This window comes from Zonotrichia leucophrys, chromosome 10 (assembly GCF_028769735.1).
Source record: "Zonotrichia leucophrys gambelii isolate GWCS_2022_RI chromosome 10, RI_Zleu_2.0, whole genome shotgun sequence".
Lineage (NCBI taxonomy): Eukaryota > Metazoa > Chordata > Aves > Passeriformes > Passerellidae > Zonotrichia > Zonotrichia leucophrys.
The window spans coordinates 3,750,198-3,770,067 of record NC_088180.1 but is presented as its reverse complement, the minus strand read 5'-3'; the positions used below and the strand labels follow the sequence as shown (position 1 = coordinate 3,770,067).

At 57.1% G+C, this 19,870-nt stretch overlaps 2 protein-coding genes across 2 annotated transcripts; one reads left to right on the top strand and one right to left on the bottom strand.

Annotated features, from left to right (window-relative positions):
* Positions 1-5,886: 5,886 nt before the first annotated feature.
* Positions 5,887-10,898, bottom strand: SNX33 (sorting nexin 33). Its single transcript, XM_064722409.1, has 2 exons — positions 8,460-10,898; positions 5,887-6,535 (listed from the first exon to the last, which is right to left on the bottom strand). Exons 1-2 carry the CDS (start codon positions 9,898-9,900, stop codon positions 6,282-6,284), a joined length of 1,695 nt encoding a protein of 564 aa, XP_064578479.1. The 5' UTR covers positions 9,901-10,898; the 3' UTR covers positions 5,887-6,281.
* Positions 10,899-11,046: 148 nt separating this feature from the next.
* SNUPN (snurportin 1) lies at positions 11,047-19,687 on the top strand. Its single transcript, XM_064722366.1, has 8 exons — positions 11,047-11,198; positions 11,345-11,501; positions 12,265-12,369; positions 12,468-12,564; positions 13,404-13,501; positions 13,771-13,848; positions 14,929-15,009; positions 18,648-19,687. The coding sequence occupies exons 1-8, from the start codon at positions 11,047-11,049 to the stop codon at positions 18,963-18,965; spliced, it is 1,086 nt and encodes a 361-aa protein (XP_064578436.1). The 3' UTR covers positions 18,966-19,687.
* The last annotated feature ends 183 nt before the right edge of the window (positions 19,688-19,870 follow it).

Here is a 19,870-nt window from a genome sequence, read left to right as displayed (position 1 = left end):
GGGAAAAACGAGGTTTCCTTCTGCTCAGAGGCAAATTGCACTCTCTCCCCTGTGTGAAACAAGGTCAGGGTGACCGTGCTGCCCATGCCATCGCTGGGGGATTGCCAGGGCTGTGCTGCTCCCAAGGGCTGGGACAACCTCTGCCATTGACTCCAGATCACAGCTCTGCACCTCCCCATCTCATTCAAACACACATTTTCATTCTCTTCACTATTTCCATCCCCACAGTGAGGGATGGGGGCTGCATCCACCTCCATCCACCAAGGGCTGTGTTTTCCTTCCCAGCGATTCTCGCCTCCTGCCCAGGGATTAAACAGAAGGAACGTGGCCTATTTTGTAAGGAACACTGAAAGCAAACCAGGTTATTTTTAAGGCTTGTGGTTGTATTCCTGCTGCTGGGAAACATCCCCTTCCTGAGGTCAGGGGAGGACAGGCAGTAACCTGGAAAAAGGACAGCAGCTCTCCAGGGCCAAGCTCTGCTGGCAGAGTTTAAATCCTCAGAACTGAAGGATTGGGTTATTCCAGGTTTGCAGGATCAGATGCAGCTTCTGTGCTGCCACCCCACCACCTGAGGAAGGGCTGAGGGCCCAGGAGGGCTCCTGCCTGGACATGAAACACAACCCACAGCCCAATCAATCTCAGAAGTTTCCTGGCCAGGTCCTTCCCTGCCAAGCTGGCCATAAAGCTGGCAGAGGTTCAGGGAAGATCATGGCATGGTTTGGGTTGGAAGAGGCCTTAAAGGTCATCTTGTTCCACCCTCCTTCCATGGGCAGAGACACCTTCCACTCTCCCAGGTTGCTCCAAGCCTCATTTAACCTGGCCTGAACACTTCCAGGGATGGGGCAGCCACAGCTTCTCTGGGCACCCTATGCCAGAGCTCAGCACCCTCACAGGGAACAACTTCTTCCCAATATTCCATCTATCCCTGCCCTCTGCAGTGGAAAGCCATTCACCCCCTGTCCTGTCACTCCAGGCCCTTGTCCAAAGTCCCTCTCCAGGTCCCTTGGAGCCCGTTTTGGCCTTTGGAAGGGCTCTAAGATCTCCCTGGAGCCTTCTCCTCTCCAGGTGAACACCCCCGGTGCTCCCAGCCTGTCCCCAGAGTCCTGGGAGAGCATCTTGGGAGAAGGAAGACGACCATAACCCCAGGGCCATCCCACCTGTGACAGGCTGGATCCAACACCTCTGCTGGGTGAGTAACACCAGCAGCTGGTCTCAGGTCAGGTTTCAGCAGGAGCTGGAGGCACTGGGGCTCACAGGTAGGGATGGACACAGAGCAGGAGGGGAGGCTGTCGCAGCTCGCAGCAGCTCGGGTGACTGAACCAGTTTCCAGGCACCTATTCAAATGCAAACAAAGAATTCACCCGGGGCAGGATGGATCCTTTGGCTTTGAAACCCCTCCGGGGAGCTTTAGACATGCAAATGCAGGGGTTCAACAAAGGTGGGACTCCATTCCTAGCCTGACTTCAGGAGACTGGGACACAGGGAAGCATCATGTTCCTCCAAAATCCCCACTGCTCTGGACCACAGCAGCTGCAGGACCTTGGGACAGCATTGTACACACTTCAGGGAGTGAGCACAGGAGCCCCCTGAGCTCACAGCAACCTCACTCTGTGTTTGGAGAGGCATGGTCCCAGGGCACCAGCCTCCCTGTCCCAATCCCAAAACCTCCCTGGCAGCTCTCAGCAGCCCAGGAGATGCTCTGGATTTCACCAGGAGCCGGGAGCAGCATCCCGGGTGCCCTCAAGGGGCACAGGGCTGATGGCAGGTGATGAGGAGCAGTCTCCTGGGAGGGCAGGAGGACACCAAGGCAGGTGAGGAGGGGTCAGGTCCTTCTGGGAGCTGTTTGATGAGGAAAGCTCAGAGCCAGGGCCGAGCTGACAGCTGCCTGGTGTGACAGGGCTCAGTACCTCCAGTGGGCTCCAGGCCAAGCCCAGTGCCCCGGGATGCCGGAGCCCTCCCTCCCTGCTACGTGCCTGTCTGATCGGGGCCAGCCGTGCCCACAGCCGGCAGAACAGGCTCGGCTGGCAGCGAGCCCGGCACGGCGGGATGGAGCCCGCGGGAAGAGCTGGAACGTCACCCTGGGAGCACCTCAAACAAACGCACACAGGGCCGCTGCTGGCTCCGGGAGCCTGGCATCTGTCCCACCACCTGCCCACGGGAGATAAAGCACACGGATTTACACTGCAGGGCCGCAGGAGATCCCCAGCTCCCAGGGAATGAGCACCCAGCCACCAGAAAGCATCCCCGTGCCTGCCACGGCTCCCCAGGCCAGCTGCGATTTAAATTTCAGACAAATTGAGCCTGACCTCTGTTTCCACACCCAGCAACTGCAAGGCAGACAGACAATGACGGAGGGATAACCACAGCCCAGAGACTGGGCTCCCCACCCCTCCTGCACAAACAACACACCCGGAGACAGCTCCGTGGCAGTGCAGGACTGAGCTCCCCATGCCCAGCACCTTCCCAGGCCTTCAGAGAGGGAATCCAGGCTGGCACAGAGAGCTGGGACAGGGTCTGACCTCACCTGACCTGCCTGTGCCTAGCAGGGGGAACCTGAGGTTCACACCCACGGGAAGAGCTGGCTTGGGTCACACTCCCATTAGAGCTGGCTTCCAGCTTATTCCCTAAAACAGACACCACTGATCCACCATAATTTCCCTGGGCTGGGAGCAGGAGGGAGCTTTATTATATCCACAGCCAAGAGAATACAGGGGTGCTCAAGGCAACCAGCTGCTGCTTGTATATTTGCCTGGAGGAGCCAACTCAGGGTCATGCTTCGGAAATATTTGAGAAGCACAGCAATTAAAAGATTGGAGCTGGCAGAATGAGCTGTCTCCCTCTGCCCTGATCCACGCCTGTGTCCACCCACCTGCATCCGCCCGGAATCACTCCTCAGGGCGGGAGGGGTGGCACGGTGGGGGTGGCACTGAAACTCCACTTGGCTCCATGCCCGAGCTGCTGGTGACCCTGACGGGCAGGCAGGGCTGTGCTGCTGACCCTGACGGGCAGGCAGGGCTTCTCCCCGCTCCCCCGGGGGTGCTCCCCGCTCCCCGTTGGCGGCGGTGCCTCTCCAGCCCCTGGCAGCGCGGTGTGCACAGCAAGCCCCGTCCTGCCCGCCCCAGCAGCTGCTGCACCCTGCGCTCCCCTCGCTGGGAGGAGCTGGGTTGGGTCACCGCGCTCCTTTGGCGGCTGATCCCGAATCTTTGAGCCCTGCTGGGTGGATCCGTGTGGCTGACAGCGCTCTGATCAGCAGCTCTGCTTGCCCCAGGGCTCCCATCCTCTGCCCTCCAGCTGTTTGGCTGATCCTGCCCACCCTGGAGCATCTTGCTGGGCTCGGGATACAAACACAGGAGGTCCCACAGCCTGATAGCCTGGCCCACGCACAAACCCTGGGCTCCCAGAGCTCAGAACGAGGATGCCAGGTTTTCTCCCCATGGTGGAGGGAGGCCCAAAGAGAAGCAGCAAGACAGGAGCTCCGGGAAGCCTCATACAGGAAGGGAGGCAGGCACGGGCTCTGGTGCTGGCTGCAGTGCTCTCCAGGCAGGATGCCCCAGCCACCACCGCTGCTGCCACCTCCCAGCCCTGCTGTCAGCACTGATGGGACTCACACAGGGCCTCAGCCTTGGATTTCCCACGCAGGAGCTGCCTTGGGAAGTGGGAGGAGGAAACGGATCTGCTCCATGTCCCCGGTGCTTCCTCTCAGCCCTCCATGCCCTGGTTTTTTTTCTCTTGAGGGAGCAGGGAATTGCCTGTGTCACAGATAAGAGAGGCAGTGACAGACACTGCTGGGACATGTGAAGCACTGTGCACAGCCCCAGACTCCTCCCCACCACCATCCTGCACCTGGGACAGCCACCAAAATGCTCAGGGCTGGGTCTATCATCCAACCCTGGGCACATTTGCAGGATGCTGTCGGAGGTGTGGGGGGCAGCAGCAGGATGCTCAACCCCCCCTATCTGGCCAAGGCAGACTCTGAAATGCCCACCATGGGCAATGAAGGCCCAGCTGCCTACTGCCAGGTGGGAAAAGGCAGGAATGCTAATGGAATACAGGTTCTAGCTGTGTCCTGGGAGTGTGACCCAGACATGAGGGTACAGAGGGGGTGGATGGTGGAGCAGGGAGATCTTCGTGGATGCTGAAGGACCACAGAGAGCACCTTTGGGGAAACTGAGGCACAGCCTTCCAAAGGGGTGCATGCAGCCCACAGGGACTTTATCCCATCCCTGTCCCCATGCCAGGACACCAGAGCAGAGGATGAACGCCTGGGGTGCTGGGACACCTCCCTGCTCCAGCTGCACAGCCCAGCTTCAGGACATCCCAGGGACTGAGCTCCCACAAGGCCCTTGCCCAGGCAGTCCAGGGGAGCTGGGATGTTGGCTCAGCCCTGGAGGCTGCCTGCAGTGCCAGAGGCTGGCTGCCAGCCCGGGGATGGCGGTGGCAGGCTCAGCCCCAGTGCCCATTGTGCTCCAGAGGGAGCAGGGCTGGGGGAAGGGACACGTTGTGGCCTCAGCATGGGGCCGAGGCCACCGTGGTCACCCAGAGCAGGGCCAGCAGGGCTGGGGACACGTCACTCCTGCAGGATTAGCACAGGGTCAGACACCATTCCCACGGCTGCTGAGCTGGGATGGGGATGGGATGAGGAGGGAATGGGGTGAGATGGTGCCAAGGAAGGATCTGGTCAGGTGAGGAAGAGGATGGAGTGGGATGGGGCAGGATGGGACCAGGCTGGGACAGGGCCAAGGTGGAACACAGCCAGGGTAGGATGGAATTGCAGTAGGATGGGGTTGGCATAGGATGGGGCCAGAGTGGGATGGGACTGGGATGGAAATGGAGTGGGATGGTGTCAGGTAAGGATGCAGCCTGTCTGGGATGGGACTAGAGTGGAACAGGGCCAGGCTAGGATGTGGCCAGGCTAGAACAGGGATGGGATGGGATGGGATGGGATGGGATGGGATGGGATGGGATGGGATGGGATGGGATGGGGATGGGATGGGATTGGGATGGAATGGGTTAGGGTGAGATGGTACCAGAGCAAGCTGGGAATGGGGCAGAATGGAGCCAAGGCAGGATGTGGAGAGGGTAGGATGAGGCTGGACTAGGATGGGACTGGTGTGGGATGGGGCCACGGTGAAGGGGCCTGCCCTGGCTGTGGGATGCAGGAGGAAGCACGTCCTGCCTGGATGGAGGCTGTGAGCAGGGCTGTACCTCAGAGTGCTCGTCCTGCAGCCTGGGGCCAGGGAGGGCTCGGGAGGATGGAGCACAGCCCGCAGCATTCCCAGCGTCGCTGTTAGTTTAACAATACCCCGCTGGCCTGCATGCCGGGGCTAATTTTATCCTTGGAGCCAGGCCAAGGCGGCCCTAACTTTCCTCGCTGTGATTTATCCCAGCCATTTCCCTTCAAAAACAAGGCCCCCGTGCCAGCCCTGCTGTCTCCAGGCAGCAGCACACTGTCCCAGCCAGGGCAGAGCGGGGCAGGATCTGCCCCTTGGGGGGCTCTTTAGAGAGCACGAGGGGGGTTGCTGTGGGAACCCCTCCTAGGGTCATTCCCCCCACAGCACGGGGATGTTTAGAGCTGGCTGGAAGCCAGGGGATGCTCAGGCAGAACCTTCCCCAGGATCCTGGAGCAGCTCTATTTTCCACAGACATCTCTGGGAAGGAGGTGGGTGTTTTTTCTACCAATGATTTTATTGAAAAGGCTGTGGGGCTATTTTTTTCCCTTTTTTTCCTTTTTTATCCCTTTTCCCAGTCAGCAGCCATACTTGAGAAAGAGATTTCTCTTTGCCTCTGTGCATCTAGTTAAAAACTGATCAGTAAAAATGCTGCAGAAAAATGGAAAATATTGAAAACATCTTGTGACAAACAAAAAAAAAATCTCTTCCAAATAAAGATCTCTTTTCCTCTCTTTTTTTTTTTTCCATCAGAAAAGCTTTTAGTGTGCAAAATGTCGACCGCTTGGATTTCTCCTCCCAGCGGGCTGGGATGCACCCACCCCTGCTCCAGGAGAGTGGGTTTTCAGAAAGCTAAAAATCACTGGGCAGACACCCCAGCACCGTTACCTCCCCACCTGTCCCTCTAGTGATCCCCTCATGCTCCTGCCAGACCCGTGGCAGGGTGGGAGGTCCCCATGGAAAGAAAGGAAGAGGTGGCACGGCCAGCCCGCGGGCGAGCCCTTCCCTGCCAGCGCGGGAAGGGGGAGCAGCCCAGAGTCATTTGGTCACTAGCGTGGTGAGTTCCAGCCCGTGCGAGGAGCCCCGGGGGCTGCGGGCAGGGCAGGATTGGGGTTAGAGGTTGTCGTACATGCGCAGCGTCTTCTCCAGCTGCTGGCTGACGCGCTGGTAGAAGACGATCTGCTGCCTCAGGTAGGACTGCATCATCCTCTTGAAGTCGGCCACGCGGCGCTCGTGGAAGTGGTTCATCTCGGCCTGCAGGGCGAAGCCCACCACGCGGCAGCGCTTGCGGATCCCGTCCGCCTCCTCCTGGTCCATCCTGCCCTCGTCGCTCATCCGCTGGCTCTCCTTCACCTTGGCAAAGGCGCCTGCCGGGGCAGGACATCATCAGGGGATGTGTGTGACCCTCGGGCCCCTCCCTGGGCAGCCCTGCTGGAGCCCATGGAGAGCCCTGGCCCCAAAGGAGAGGCACAGACCTGCCCCATGGCAGGGAGGGAGCTGCCTGCATCTCCCCCTGCCCATCAAACCCTTCCCTCTCCTCCTGGCAGGCAAAGACCAGGAGCATTTTCCCTCTTTTTCCCTCTTGACTCTGGCATCCCCAGCTCCTTTTCCATCCTGGGCAGTCAGCCTCATGTATAGCTGGTTTTGGGGCTCTGGGCTCCTGAGTGCTGTGTATGACTCAAGGCTTGGGGTGCAAAGCTGACGTGGGGCAGTGTTAACACAGTGAAGCACCCCAGCCAAGCCTGCTCTCCAAATATTCCATGCCATTCCATGAATAGGGGTCAGGAGCAGCCCTGGGAGACCCCAGCCCAAGGAAACAGTGAACCAGGATGTGGCAAGGGCACGTGGTGCTGTCTGGAGCTCAGCTGGGAAAGCATCTCCCACTCCCAGAGGCAGCTGATGCTCTGACACCAGTTTTTCCCTCTCCTTCCATGTTTTTTTACAGCTCGGTTTCGAAAGAATCCTGCCTGGCTCCAGCCCTGCATTCCTCCCCCTCATTAGCACAGAGGCTAAAAAACTAAAAACAGGATCTGGCCCGCTCTGGGCTCTCTTCCCTTCTCCCTGCCCCTTGCCGGGCGCACCAGACCCGGGGTTACAGCGCTCCCGCTGCGCCAGCCCTGCTCCCAGAGGGGAGGAGGAGGAGGAGGAGGAAGAAGCAAAGTTTGGAGGCCAAATCCTGCCTTCCGCTCTGCCCACGCGGCCTCGCTTCCGGACGGGATCCAGCCCCTCTCCATGGGTAAACAACACTCAGAGGAAAGGCAGGGAAGCTGCCCGGGCAGGACTGAATCCTCCCTGCGCCCTTTGCCTTCCCAGCCTCCCCCAGGGATGCCGAGTGATGCACAGACATCCCTGCATGTTGGACCCATCAGCCCTGGCTTCACCCTGGGGAAAACCTGTCCTGCACACTCTGGGGACACTGGTGTGGGTGTGCCCTCCCTGCTGCGGGCAGCTGGGCGGGGAGGAGTGTGTGTGGACTTTGGCCCCACACCCACAGCGCTGGCTGCCTGGGTGCAAAGGGACACCGAGCCCTGCCTGCCTGCTGCCTGCCCCAGGGAGAGAACAGCTGACACTCCTCCTTCCCTCTGATCCCACCAAATCCAGGGAACCAGGACAAACGGGACATGGGGGACCACTGATGCCCTGGGGGTGCATCCCTCCTGCTGGGCTTGGAGGTGCAGAGATATACTCCTGAAAAGTACAACCCAGGTTGTTCCCAGAGGTTCGGTGTGTCCCCTATCCCACTGCCCTGTCCCCTCGGGCACTCTGACCAACCCAAGGCCATGTCCAGCCATATCCCAGCCCTGGGGGAGCAAGCTCTGGTATTCCTGCTGGCCACCCATTCTCTGCCTTGGCAGGAAGGGAGGATGAGGAGGGACAAGTAGCAGTGGGTGGGGATGCACAAGAGGTGCAGGGCAGGTCACCTCAGACATAACAGCAGCAGTGCTGGCTCCTGCTCACGGTCTGGGGGAAGTGACATCCATGCTGATGACCCCTGGCAGTGCTTTGGGTAGCACCAGCAGCAGTTACAGAGTCCACGGGATCACTGGGGCAGACTCTGGACCCAACAGCCCTAGCAGACTCTGCCAGGCTGGGCTGACTGGAGGGCTGTGCCAGCAGGGACCACACCGCGCCCCTAAGAGGCATAGGCAGTGGTTCCCATCCCCATTCCCATCCTTATTCCCCATTCCCTTCAAGGCCCAACAAAGGATTTCCTCATTGCATCCCCATCCCACTTGCAGCACCATTCCCACTCACAAGGGGCCATTCCTGGGGAGAAGAATGCCCCCTTACCTTTCTGCAGGTGGATGATGTCCGGGAAGTTGGAGAGGAGCCCTTGGTACAAGGAGAGAGTGTCCAGCATGAGGAACAGGTCGTTCTTGGGCTGCTCAGCAAACATCTCCCCCACAGTCTCGTATGTCTTGCCCGTGTGGGAGATGGCATTGTTGAGGGCATCCAAGCTGTAGGGAGGGTCCATGTGGAAGGAGTGGCTGATGGCCTGGAAGGCATTGCCCAGCTTCTGGAACTCCTTCCGGAAGCCCCCCACGTGCTTGCGCACCAGCTCCGACGCCACGTTGGTCAGCTGCAGGACGCTGTCATCCATCTTCTTGCTGAAGGCCTTGAAGGCGTCCACGCGGTCCTCCACATCCTGCAGGTCCTGGTGCTCGGTGGGAATCTGGATGGTGAGGAGGAAGCTGGCGCCCACCATCTCGTCCTTCTCCGCCCGGCGTTTGCCCAGCTTCCACTGCTTCTCGTCGCGGCAGCAGAGGAAGTGCTGGAAGCCCTCGTACTGGGAGAGGACGGGGTGGCTGGTCATGTGCTCCATCCAGAGGATCAGCCGCCGCTTGCGCTTCTCGATGAAGTCCTCCTCGAAGCGGCCGGTGGCCTGCTTCTCGGGCAGGTGCGGCACTGAGATCACCGTGAACTTGTGCAGCAGGCGGTTGTAGAGCCAGTCGAAGTGCTTGTAGCGCCGGTACACGGGAGAGTTGAAGTTGCTGGGCGTCAGCTTGTAGGAGATGTAGCTCTTGATGCCCTTGAACTTGGTTTGCTTGGTGGGGTCCTCCACGGAGCAGATGAACGGGTGGGGGTTGGCCCTCCACTGCGGGCCTCTGGAGCCCATCTCGATGCAGTAGGTCTCGGCGATCTTGGACATCAGGGGCACGTCGCCCAGGATGAAGGCTTCCACCCCGGAGCGGACGAAGCAGGAGAAGCGGTTGAGGTTTCTGCCCACCACGCTGCCCCTCTTGGAGGAGCCCATGCTGTCCTGCCTCTCCAGGGCCGGCTTGGGCCGGTAGCCGGCGTGCTGGTGGTGCCCATAGGCCGCCGGGCACGGCAGGCTGGGCGAGGGGTGCCCGTTGGTGCCCGGCGCGCTCCGCGGCTCCTCCACCACCGTGCACGCGTCGTCCCAGTCATCCCAATCGTCATCATCATCGTCCTCAAAACTGCCCTGGTAGGAGATGCCGGGGTTGGGGGATGCCGAGTACAAGGAGGAATCGTGCCCGGGGGAGCCGGCCGGGCTGCTGGAATAGTCCGTGTAGTTGGAGCCCGAGCGGGAGCGGAGGATCTCGACGTAGGAAGCGGGGAAGAGGCCGGTCTCCCCACGGCTGTTTTGGCCCTGTAACCACCCGTCCAGGGAGTTCTCGCTGAAGATGACGAGCTCCTCGTTCTCCTGGATGCTGATTTCCTCTTTGTTTTCGCTCTGGAAGTTGTAAAGCGCTCTGGCTTTCAACGCCATGGCCGGTCCCGGCTCGGGAAGAGGGGGGGGAGCCAGAGGAACGCAACCCCCCCGGCCAAAACACCCCCCCGATCCCGGCAATACCGCGGGCTAGCGCGGCTCCGGGATCACCACCACGCGCTGTGGGAAATGGCTTGGCCGCTTTCCCAGGAAAATAATAATAATAAAAAAAAAATTTAAAAAAAGGTGGAGAAGAAATCCCTTACGAGGTGACGCCAATGTCCCTATGTCCAAGTGACCCCCCGCGATCCCGCCGCCCCGGTTAAAAAGAACATTCCCCGTTTAAAAACGGCATTCCCTGGATAAAAACAAGATCCCCAGTCACGCGAGCGGCGTTCCCGCGGCTGCTCCGGGATGCGGATCCCGGCCGGCCCGAGAGCCGGGCTCTGCCATGTCCGCGCAGGGTTTATCTCCCTGGGAGGCTGATCCCGAGCTCTCACTCTCCGGGAGGAAAACCCCCGGCTGCCAACGAGGAAATAAATCCAAAGCGATTTTTCTCGGGGCTCCTGTGGGTATAACACCCTAAATTTCCCGTCGGTGGGCGCTGGGAGAGCGCCGGGCACGACCCCAAACCCTGCCCAACCTCCCGGTGATCCCGGGATTTTGCAATTCCTTTCCGGGCCGACTTTCCCGATGGTTGGTGGGGTCTGGTTTTTCCCTGAAATCCGTAAATCTCACGCAGGACGGAGGCGGCGCCGGCGGTGGTGCCCGTGTCGGTGTCGGGGCCGCTCCTGCCGCCACCGGCTATGACGGGGCAGCGCCGGGGCCGCTCCCGTTGCCGAAGGGGTGGCGGAGCCGGCCGCCAGCCTCCCGTGACGCAGGGCAGCGCTCCCCGCTCCGCCGCCCGGTTCGCGGCGGGGAGCGGCCCGGCCCGGCCCGGCCAGCCGCACGCTGCCCTCTGCAGGCAGCCGGCCCCGGGGGCACGATTCCCCGCCCGCGGGGGCTGCGGCTGCTCCCGCGTCCCCGCCGGGTCGTGTCCCTCGCCCGTGCCCGGTCCCAGCCCGCAGCGCCCCGTGCCGGTGCCCGGGCGCGGGGGAAACTGAGGCACGGGGCGAGCGGGCTGAGGGGGGCGCGGGGCCTCCGCGCCAGGCGGGGGCGCTGCGGGCGGCGCGGGCGGAAGCGCGGCGGGCGGGCCGCGGGGTTGCCATGGAGGAGCTGAGCGCGGCGCTGGCGGCGGGCGTGGGGCTGGCGGGGCCCTGCAGCCCGGCCGCGCCGCACCCCCGCCTGGCCGCCTACAAACCCCGCGGCGGCCCCGGGCAGGCCGAGCGCCGGCAGCGCCTCCTCCGCATCCAGAGAGAGTGAGCGCGGCGGCGGGCGGGATGGGAGCCGCCGGGAGGGGAGCGCGGGGCGCGCTGGGCCGGCTCGGAGCCGCCTGAGGGGAGCGGGCCGGGCCGCGTGTGCCGTGCGGGACCTCACACCCCGCGGGTTGTTTGCTCGACCCCAGGAGGCGGCTGGACTACGTGAACCATGCCAGGAGGCTGGCGGAGGACGACTGGGCAGGGGTGGAGAGCGAGGACGAGGACAAGGAAGGGGAAGATGCGGAGGAAGAGGCGATGGACGTGGATGCTGGTAAAAAGCTGCCCAAGCGCTACGCCAATCAGGTGAGCAGCCAGCTGTGTCCCCGTGGCCGTGGGGCAGGGATGTGGGGTGCTTTGAGGCCACGGTGATGGCCATTTGGGGGCTCAGAGGAGTGTGTCCTGCTCGGCTTGGTGCTCGCAAAGAAATTGTGCTTAGTTCACCTCCAAAACACGTGGAGATGGGATGTGCTTTAGAATCGCTTAGGTTTAAAAGGTCTCGAAGGTCAGTGATTCCAGCCATTAATTCTGCATCACTGTGTTCCCCACTTTAGGAGATTTCAGCTCAGCCAGCAGCATGTTAGGCAGTATTCAGCTAAAGACTTCTGCTTCCCTGTGTTTGGAAAGGAAAAAAAGGGCAAACTCAGCTGGGTTTTATCAGCCTGGGTGCTGTATTGGTTCTTGATAACACACAGCCACTTAGGCAACCTCTGAAGGGGTCAGCTTGTCCAGGCTCTTTACTCCTGACATTTTGGAATCTCTAAGCCCTGCTGTGTTTTTAAACCCCAAGGTGTGGGGTGCCCAGTGTGAGCCCTGTGCTGTGGTCTGAAGCTCAGTCAGCAGCTGGGAAGCAAGAGGAACACTTGGGGAAGAATGTGTTAGGCAGGTTGGACTTCATTAGAGGGGAGGGAAGGAGCCCTTTGGGGGGTGACAAGCAGTGCCAGCTGCCCTTAAAACACCCAGTGTCAAAGCAAAGCCAAAGCCTCCTTGCTTTACCCTTGAGCTGTTTGTTGTCCATAGCTTGAGGAGAGCTGTTACTGACTGGTTCTTCTCCCTGGGCTCCTTGTAGCTGATGCTGTCGGAGTGGCTGGTGGATGTGCCCTCAGATCTGGAGCAGGAGTGGGTCGTGGTGGTGTGTCCCGTCGGGAAAAGGGCTCTTGTCGTGGCCTCCAGGGTAAGTGGGCTTCCACAGCTGCTGAAGGATGTCTACCCATTCACAGCCAACACAAAACTGGCTTGACTGGGTTTTTTTCTCTCCTTTTTTCCTCACAGGGCACAACAGCAGCTTACACCAAGAGTGGCTTCTGTGTCAACAGGTTCCCATCCCTGCTGCCAGGGGGAAACCGGCACAACTCAACTGGTGACAAAGGTACAGGGGTGAGGAGGGTCTGGGATGGAGAGAGGGGAACTGCTTGGGAGTTTGTGTGTGCTCACAGACCCAGTGCTGCTCCTCCAGCTTCCACAGCTGTGCCCCTTTTTTTGTGCTAGGGGTGGTCAGCTTCAGGCCAGTTTCTGTATCTCTGGAGATAACTAGATGGGAGCAGTACCAGATGCCTTTATAAGCACATAGAATCCCTGAATGGTTTGGGTTGAAAGAGGCCTTAAAGCTCATCTTGTTCCATTGCCCTGCCAAGGACAGGGAGCTTTCCTCTAAAACAGGGTGCTCCAGACCCTGTCCAACCTGGCCTTGGACACTTCCATGGATGGGGCAGCCACAGCTGCTCTGGGCAACCTGTGCCAGGGACTCAGCACCTTCACAGGAAAAACTTTCTTCCTAACATCTAATATGAAATTGCCTTTTTCCAATTTAAAACCATTGCCTCATGTCCTGCCACATCTTTTAATAAACTTCCTGTTTGACTGACACTCTTAAACCTTGACATTCTCTCTATCCTCTGACAGACACCTTTGTATGGTGTCATCTTCCTTAATATGTCTTGGAATTCTATTTTTTTGCTCCAAAAAGAGAGGCTTATTGTCTGGCAAATGCCATTTTCTGAAACATGCCCTTGCTTGTGCCTCTGATTTGCAGCCTTGTGGGATCTTGAAGCTCAAGGCTTTTTGTGGCTGCAGTTTGTGTTAGCAGGAGGGGATCCCACAGTCCCACATCAGGGCAGGATTAATGTCAGAGAGCTGGGACCTGGATTTGCCAGCTGGCTTGGGCAGTGCCAGGAGCAGGTGTGGACCTCCCTGTGTTTGTGTGTGCAGTGTACAGCATCCTGGACTGCATCTACAACGAGGCCAAGCAGACCTACTACATCCTGGATGTGATGTGCTGGAGAGGACACCCTGTTTATGACTGCCAGGTACTGACCCTGCCCTCCTTGCTGTTCCCTGAGCTGCTTTGCTCCAGCACTGTGTGAAGCTCACTCTGCAGAAAGCAGAAATTTCTCCTAAGCACAGCTTTAGAGCTGCTGGATAAGTGTTGGGGGGGAGCAGCAGGGTTTGGGGTGCTGTTTCTGCAGATATTTGTAAATCTCCCATGTGAGGGCAGAGGAACAAAGGTGCTCAGCAGACACAGCCAGGTGATGTGTGGTGAATGGTGAATGGTCACTGACTCTGCCTCCTTTCACAGACTGACTTCAGATTCTTCTGGCTCTCCTCAAAACTCCAAGAGGAGGAAGGGCTGGGAGAGAAAAGCAGGATTAATCCAGTAAGTCCTTTTGTACTGAGGAGGAGGCTGGGGGGGGGTAAGCTCTCGTGTTCAGCAGGCTTCAGCAGTTTCTTTCTCAAGTGGAAGCTTTTTTTCCCTTTTTTTCCTTTCCCCTCACAGATCAGGCTTCAAAGTGTAGATCTGATGAAATGGGATGCCGTGGTCAGGATGTAAATAGAACCACTGCATATTGTTAATGAGTTTAGTGGGGTTTTTTCCCCCCCATCCAAAGTGCTGAGGGAGATCACACTGCAGGGTATCAGCTAACTTCCATGCTGTTTTTAGCTTTCCCTTGTAATGGAATGGAAAGCCAGTGTGGTTTCTTCAGGAGCAGTGTTGGTTGGCAGCCTGACTACAATGGGGTTTATTCTGGCAGTCTTGTGGGTTTGTAAAGCTTTAAGCCTTCCCTCTGTTTAAACTGATCATTGAAGTTGTCAGGATGAATGCTGGCTTGCCATCCAGAGTCCCTGCTGAGCCAGAATAAAAAGTCTTCCTTTGAAGGCTTACACATGAGGGTCAGACCTAGAGTCCACAGCAGCTTGGAACATGAATTTTGGGTGCAGACATGAGAGATTTGTCTGCTCAAACATGGCCAAGCAGAACAGCTCCTGTGAGCTGAGCATCTCGGTGATAAATGGGGCTGACTGCAGTGAGGGTGTCTGTGTTCAGAGAACATCCTGTCCTGACTCCCAACAGGAATATCCAGAAGATAACTACCTAATGGAGAGGAGGTCGTTTCAGCTTTCATTTCCTGGGTGGAAAGATTGGCTTGGCTGAGGCAGCAGCCTGGAGCAGACGTCTGTCTGCTTTGCATCCTGCCCGGAGGTCATCATTTTCTATTTTGGTTAGAAGAGCATCTCTGGGTCAGGTCTCCTGAAAAGTCCTTCCTGCAGTCTTAGGTGCTTGGGAAAAAAGGTATCAGGAATGTGGGAGCTGTTCCTCACCCTTTCCCTCTTATGCCACGTCCTGCACCAGAGGAATCCTTCCTCTTTAGCTGCCTACACACCAGTGCTGGATTCAGGAACTTGTTCACGTGTAGATCAGGGAATTTTGTCTTTTAACCCTCTCTTACTCTTCCAGTACAAATTTGTGGGCCTGCAGAACTTCCCCTGCTCCTCGGACAGCCTGTGTGAGCTGCTGGCTACAGACTTTCCCTTTGAGGTGAGAACACTCAGGTGGGGGCCTGGACTCTCTGACAGTCCTGGGAGAGAGGTGCATCCCCTCTCCTTGGGAATTTGCTCTCCTGAGGCTGCAGAGAGCTTGCCAAGTTGCTGTTTGCTGTGTGTGAGGTGGATGCCTCTATGCCCATGTTTGATCTGTTGCGTTGTCACACTCTCACTCAACCACACAAACGAGCAAGAGTTAAACCATGGCACTCCCTGGGTTTGTGCTGCCCTTGCTGCAGTTGGCTGTGTCTGAAAGAGCCTCTTGGGGTGAGAGCACACTCAGGCTGCCTCCACAGCAGCACACCTCAGGTTCACATAGCAGTGTGATGGACAGCTGACCTTTTTAGGGCCAAAACTGGTACTGACCACTACCCTCGGTGGGCTTGTGAGCATTTCCTTGGTGTTGGTGCGTCCAACAAGGCAGCTGGGGAGGAGGGAGGAGGCCAGTGGTAAAATCCCAATGTTTCTGAGGGGTTTGGGTGTTCATGATGGGTGCCTGAGGTGTATTGGAGCTGGGGGCAATTGGCTGTGACAGAAATCACTGAGCAGGACACCTGTGCTTGCTTCGTCAGCTTTAAAGGTAGAATCATACAATATTGAGTGGAAAGGGACCTGCTAGTAGCCTCAAATTCCAGCTCTGGCCCTGCTCAGGACAGCTCCAAGAATCCCATCCTGGGCCTGAAAGTTTTGTCCAAAGGCTCCCTGAGCTCCGGCAAGCTTGGGGCTAATGGCTGCTGCTCTGGGGAGCCTATTCCAGTGCCTGACCATCCCCTGGGGGAAGATATTTCCTATATGCACTCTAAACTTCCCCTGCCACAGCTGTTGTGCTGTTCTGACCTTTGTGGGAGGGCAGGACAGGAACAGCCACGTGCCACCCAGCTCAGTTCTGTGTGGTTGTGAGCAGTGAGTCTCAGCCCCTTGTGGAATCAGCTCTGGCTGCTTTTGCCTGCCCTGGCTGATTGTCACTGCAAGGGAAGGGGATGGAGGAGGCAGTGGCATTCTGACCCGGTGACAGTGACAACATCTGTGAGCCAGAACCTCCTCCAGTGGCTGCAGCTGTTCCTGGGAGTGCCCAGCTCAGCCCTACATCAGGAACAGCTTCCACAGAGATTCCTTGTCCCACGAAGCCAAAAGCCCCATTGATGTGACAGTGTCTCTCATGGTCTCCCATCCTGAGTTAGCCATTAAAATAGGTGTAGGTTTAAATTAAGGGCACTAACTTGGCTGTGAGGGATGACTTTGCTTTCTGCTTGTGAAAGCCAGGGCAGTCATCAGAGCAAGTTGGAAAGTCCCAACCCCTCACTGGTCTTGCCAGACCCTGCTCTGAACATGGATTGAAGAGCCTTCCCAGCTTTCTTTCAGCTGGCTTGCTCAATAATAAATGGTCCAAGTGCCTCTGTAGAAACAGTCATTCCTGGCTTTCCTGAGTAAAGTCTTCATCCCCTCCTAAGGCATCTGCTCCCGTGAGGAAAGGCTGCAGCATTTGCCCGCTGCAGTCAGATCAGCAAACTTATGGGCTACAAAGGAGGCCATTGCGAAACTCTGGAGCAGGAGATGGAGCTGAACAGGCTCCAGCTGTGTAATCCAGCTTTGATTTGCCCCCCCAAACCCTCTGCTGTATCAGGGTGTGACCCCAAAAAGCAAAACATGGTGTACATTGGCTCAGAGCAGCCCCAACAGCACAGGAACCGTGGTGCTTTTTCCAGGAAGAAGGGAGCTGTGGGTCTGTGTGGTGTGCCACAAGAGGGAGCCCAAAAATCCCCAAAAACACCTTCTACCACGGGCACAGAACTGAGTAAACTTTGCATGAGGCAAAATATGTCCTGACTATGGGTGGAGGGTAACAGAGGTGTTCTTAGGTGTGGACCCAGCATCTTTTGATGCTGGTAGGGATCCTGTGTGTGTGGTGGCCACAGAGGAGGTCAGTCCTTTCAGATCTGGGTCTTCTTCAGAGTTAATCTGTAACCTCACAGCTAGGGCCTGATCCACTCTATTCACTGGACTCTTATTCCCTGGAATTCAGTAGATTTTGGATCAGTTGGCTGACTCTGAATTTCAGGTGGTTTTTGGAGTGGATCTTAAGACCTACGGTCCCTCTCACAGATCTTTCCACAAAGGCAGGGGAGCCAAAGCCTCTGAGAAACCCTGATGCTTAGGAATGGGAGGACTGTTAGGCACCTAAAATCTGGAAAGCATGGCTGTGGAATGTTAAATCCTGCCAGGCCAGTCTCTCCTCAGGTTCTGGCCTTCAGGGACAGCGTCAGTCCTCATTCTGATGTGGCCACTGTCACTGTGGTGACTTGGCCAACAAATGAAGGAAATGGGAAGGAATATAGGAGTAAATATAGGGAACCTGACCTTCTCCACCAGGCTGAATTCTCCAGCTTGGGGAAGGTATTTGGAGTGGTCTGGAAAGCCTTCCAGGCTCTGCTCTGTACCAAAACATTCCTGTGGGTACCGGAGAATCCCCATTGCTCATCGAGTGCCACGCACCCACAGGAATGGGCTGGATGTACTGGAGTGCTGCAGAATCTGATTCTTGCCAGGAGGCAGGGTGGGGGAAAAACTTTTCACTTCATATGTCCAGAGGGGTTGCACAAGCTCATCATGATGTTTACTGTTCTGGTTTTATGTTTTCCTAGCACAGAAATCCCCCTTTTTCTGGGATTATTTTGCAAGATGTTAGCAGTGACTGAAAATTGTGGACAGAATAGTGCCAGAAGCTTTACCCTCTCTGCCAGAGGTTAGCATCTGTGGAGCAGAAGTGGACATATGCTGCTTTGTGCTCAGCCAGTGTTCCTGTTCTGGAGTCTGTAGGATCAGGAAGGGGTCTGGGAGCAGTTCATCCCAAGCTGGGCTCTTGTTCTCCCCTTTTCTGCCCACTCAGCCACTCTTCCTCATAGCCAAATGGCCTTTTAAGAGCTTGTGAAGCTGAGCTAAGAGGAGCACCACCTCCAGCATTAGTCAGCCTGACAGCAGGATCCAGCCTTGCAGAGCACACCCCTGGGAAGCGTGGGAAGAGGAGGGATGAGAATCCCTGAGCACGGTGGGGAAGTGGGGAAAACGTCAGCCAGCTGCAGCACTGCAGAGTGTGGAAATAGTAGCACAAGAGTTAGGGCCTAAACCTTTAAAGTCCTGAGTGCCCTTAACTGTCACTGATTGCTAGGAGAAGTTCTCTCCTGGGAAACGTTAAGAATTTTTTTGGCATAAGCCAGCTGAAAGAGCTGTTAGGAATCGGGGCTCCTTGGCGTCACACGCTCAGGCTAATTACTTTCCAAATGTATTATTTAAAATAGCCCTAATCCAGTAAAGTGGGCTGCCTTATTCAGAGACTCTCTGGCTTTTCTGCAGAATGGGATGAAAGCATCCAGAGGACATTGCTCTGTGCCGACACCAAGCTGGACTCATTTGCCTTTGACAATTTAAAGCCATCTGGGAGTCGCTGATCTTTCAGGGCAGCAGCTCTGCAGGTTTCTCCTTTCCCTTCCGCTATTTATTGCACTGCTTGAGGAAAAATGATCCAGCTGGTGGTTTTGGCCTGCAAACAGAGAGCAGAGCCGTTGTCTGGTGCCTGGTCATTCACCTGCAGGAGCCTCAGCTCTGCCCTTTCATTCATTGTCTCTCTGCCTGCAGGTCGATGGGCTGCTCTTCTACCACAAGCAGACCCACTACACCCCGGGCAGCACCCCGCTGGTGGGCTGGCTGCGGCCCTACATGGTCCCTGAGATCCTGGGGCTCACCGTGCCCACCACTGAGCTCACAGCCAAGCCCGACTACGCTGGGAGGCAGCTCCAGCAGATCATCGAGAGCAAGAGGAGCAAGAAGCTGGCGGGGGAAAAGGGCCAGGCAGCCACGAGGAACGGACACTACGAGCTGGAACACTTGTCCACCCCTCAGCCAGAAAAGTCTCCGGAGGGCCGGGATGGAGCAGTGAGCCAGATGGAGAGTTGAGCTGCTGGGACAGCCCAGCTGGGCAGAGAGCAGGGAAAAACTCCCTGCTCCTCACTGTGCCTCGTGCTCCTGAGAGGGCAGGGTAATAATGATAGGATGGCTTTGTTTAAAGGGCATGACAGGGGAATATCTTGCCCCAGGTGCTGCTGGATATTTTGTATCTGTTGTTACTATATACCTGTATACTCTTTGCCAGGACTTCTGTGAGGCCTTAACAGTCTGGTTCTTCACTAAAGCAGTCGTGTGTTGGGAAATTATCTGTCCCCATAGTGCAGGGATACAGTTCAGCTCCTGACCCCGCTTCTGTTAGAGTCTTGGCAAAACTCCAGCATAGGAACAGTGCTTGGACCTCTGAGGTGCAGCTGCTGCTTGTGACCCTTGCAGCAGTCCCACCTTCCCAGCCCTGGAAATTGGGGCTTCTCAGCCTTTGATCCAGCTGTTTTCTGAGGCCTTTCCAATGAAAGTTGTTACTAACAAAAAGTTTGCAGTGATCTGCTGTAAATGCAAAGGCTGGACTTTCCACACCCTGGCGTTCTTGGGGAAAATCTAAATTTTCCTGTGTTGCTGCAGGACCTGCCTTGGAGCAGGGCTTTGTGCAGCGCGAGCACGGCAGAAGCCTCTCTCTGCTCGAGGCTTTTCTCCCCAGTGGGGGGAGGAAGGAATGGGTTCTCTCTGAAAAACGCTACCATTGATCGTGCCAAATAAAAGGTTTCTCAGAAAGACAAATTCTTGAGCGTCTTCCTGCTACCTAAGGGTGGATGCGTGCTGTGCCTCCCAAATAGGGATTGAAAAATTGGTTCCAGTGCTGACTGGAGCAGAGGAAACGCTTGTGTGGGTTGAATTCTCGGCACATCGAGGTACTTCAATCTCTTGTCCTGTCTTTCTCATCCCCAAGCCCAATCCCA

Coding starts and splice junctions, on each gene's coding strand:
- SNX33 (XM_064722409.1), bottom strand. CDS start 9,900: ATGGCGTTGAAAGCCAGAGCGCTTTACAACTTCCAGAGCGAAAACAAA. Junction 6,536..8,459: donor CATCATCCACCTGCAGAAAG/GTAAGGGGGCAT, acceptor CTGCCCCGGCAG/GCGCCTTTGCCAAGGTGAAG.
- SNUPN (XM_064722366.1), top strand. CDS start 11,047: ATGGAGGAGCTGAGCGCGGCGCTGGCGGCGGGCGTGGGGCTGGCGGGG. Junction 11,199..11,344: donor CTCCTCCGCATCCAGAGAGA/GTGAGCGCGGCG, acceptor GCTCGACCCCAG/GAGGCGGCTGGACTACGTGA. Junction 12,370..12,467: donor CTCTTGTCGTGGCCTCCAGG/GTAAGTGGGCTT, acceptor TTTTCCTCACAG/GGCACAACAGCAGCTTACAC.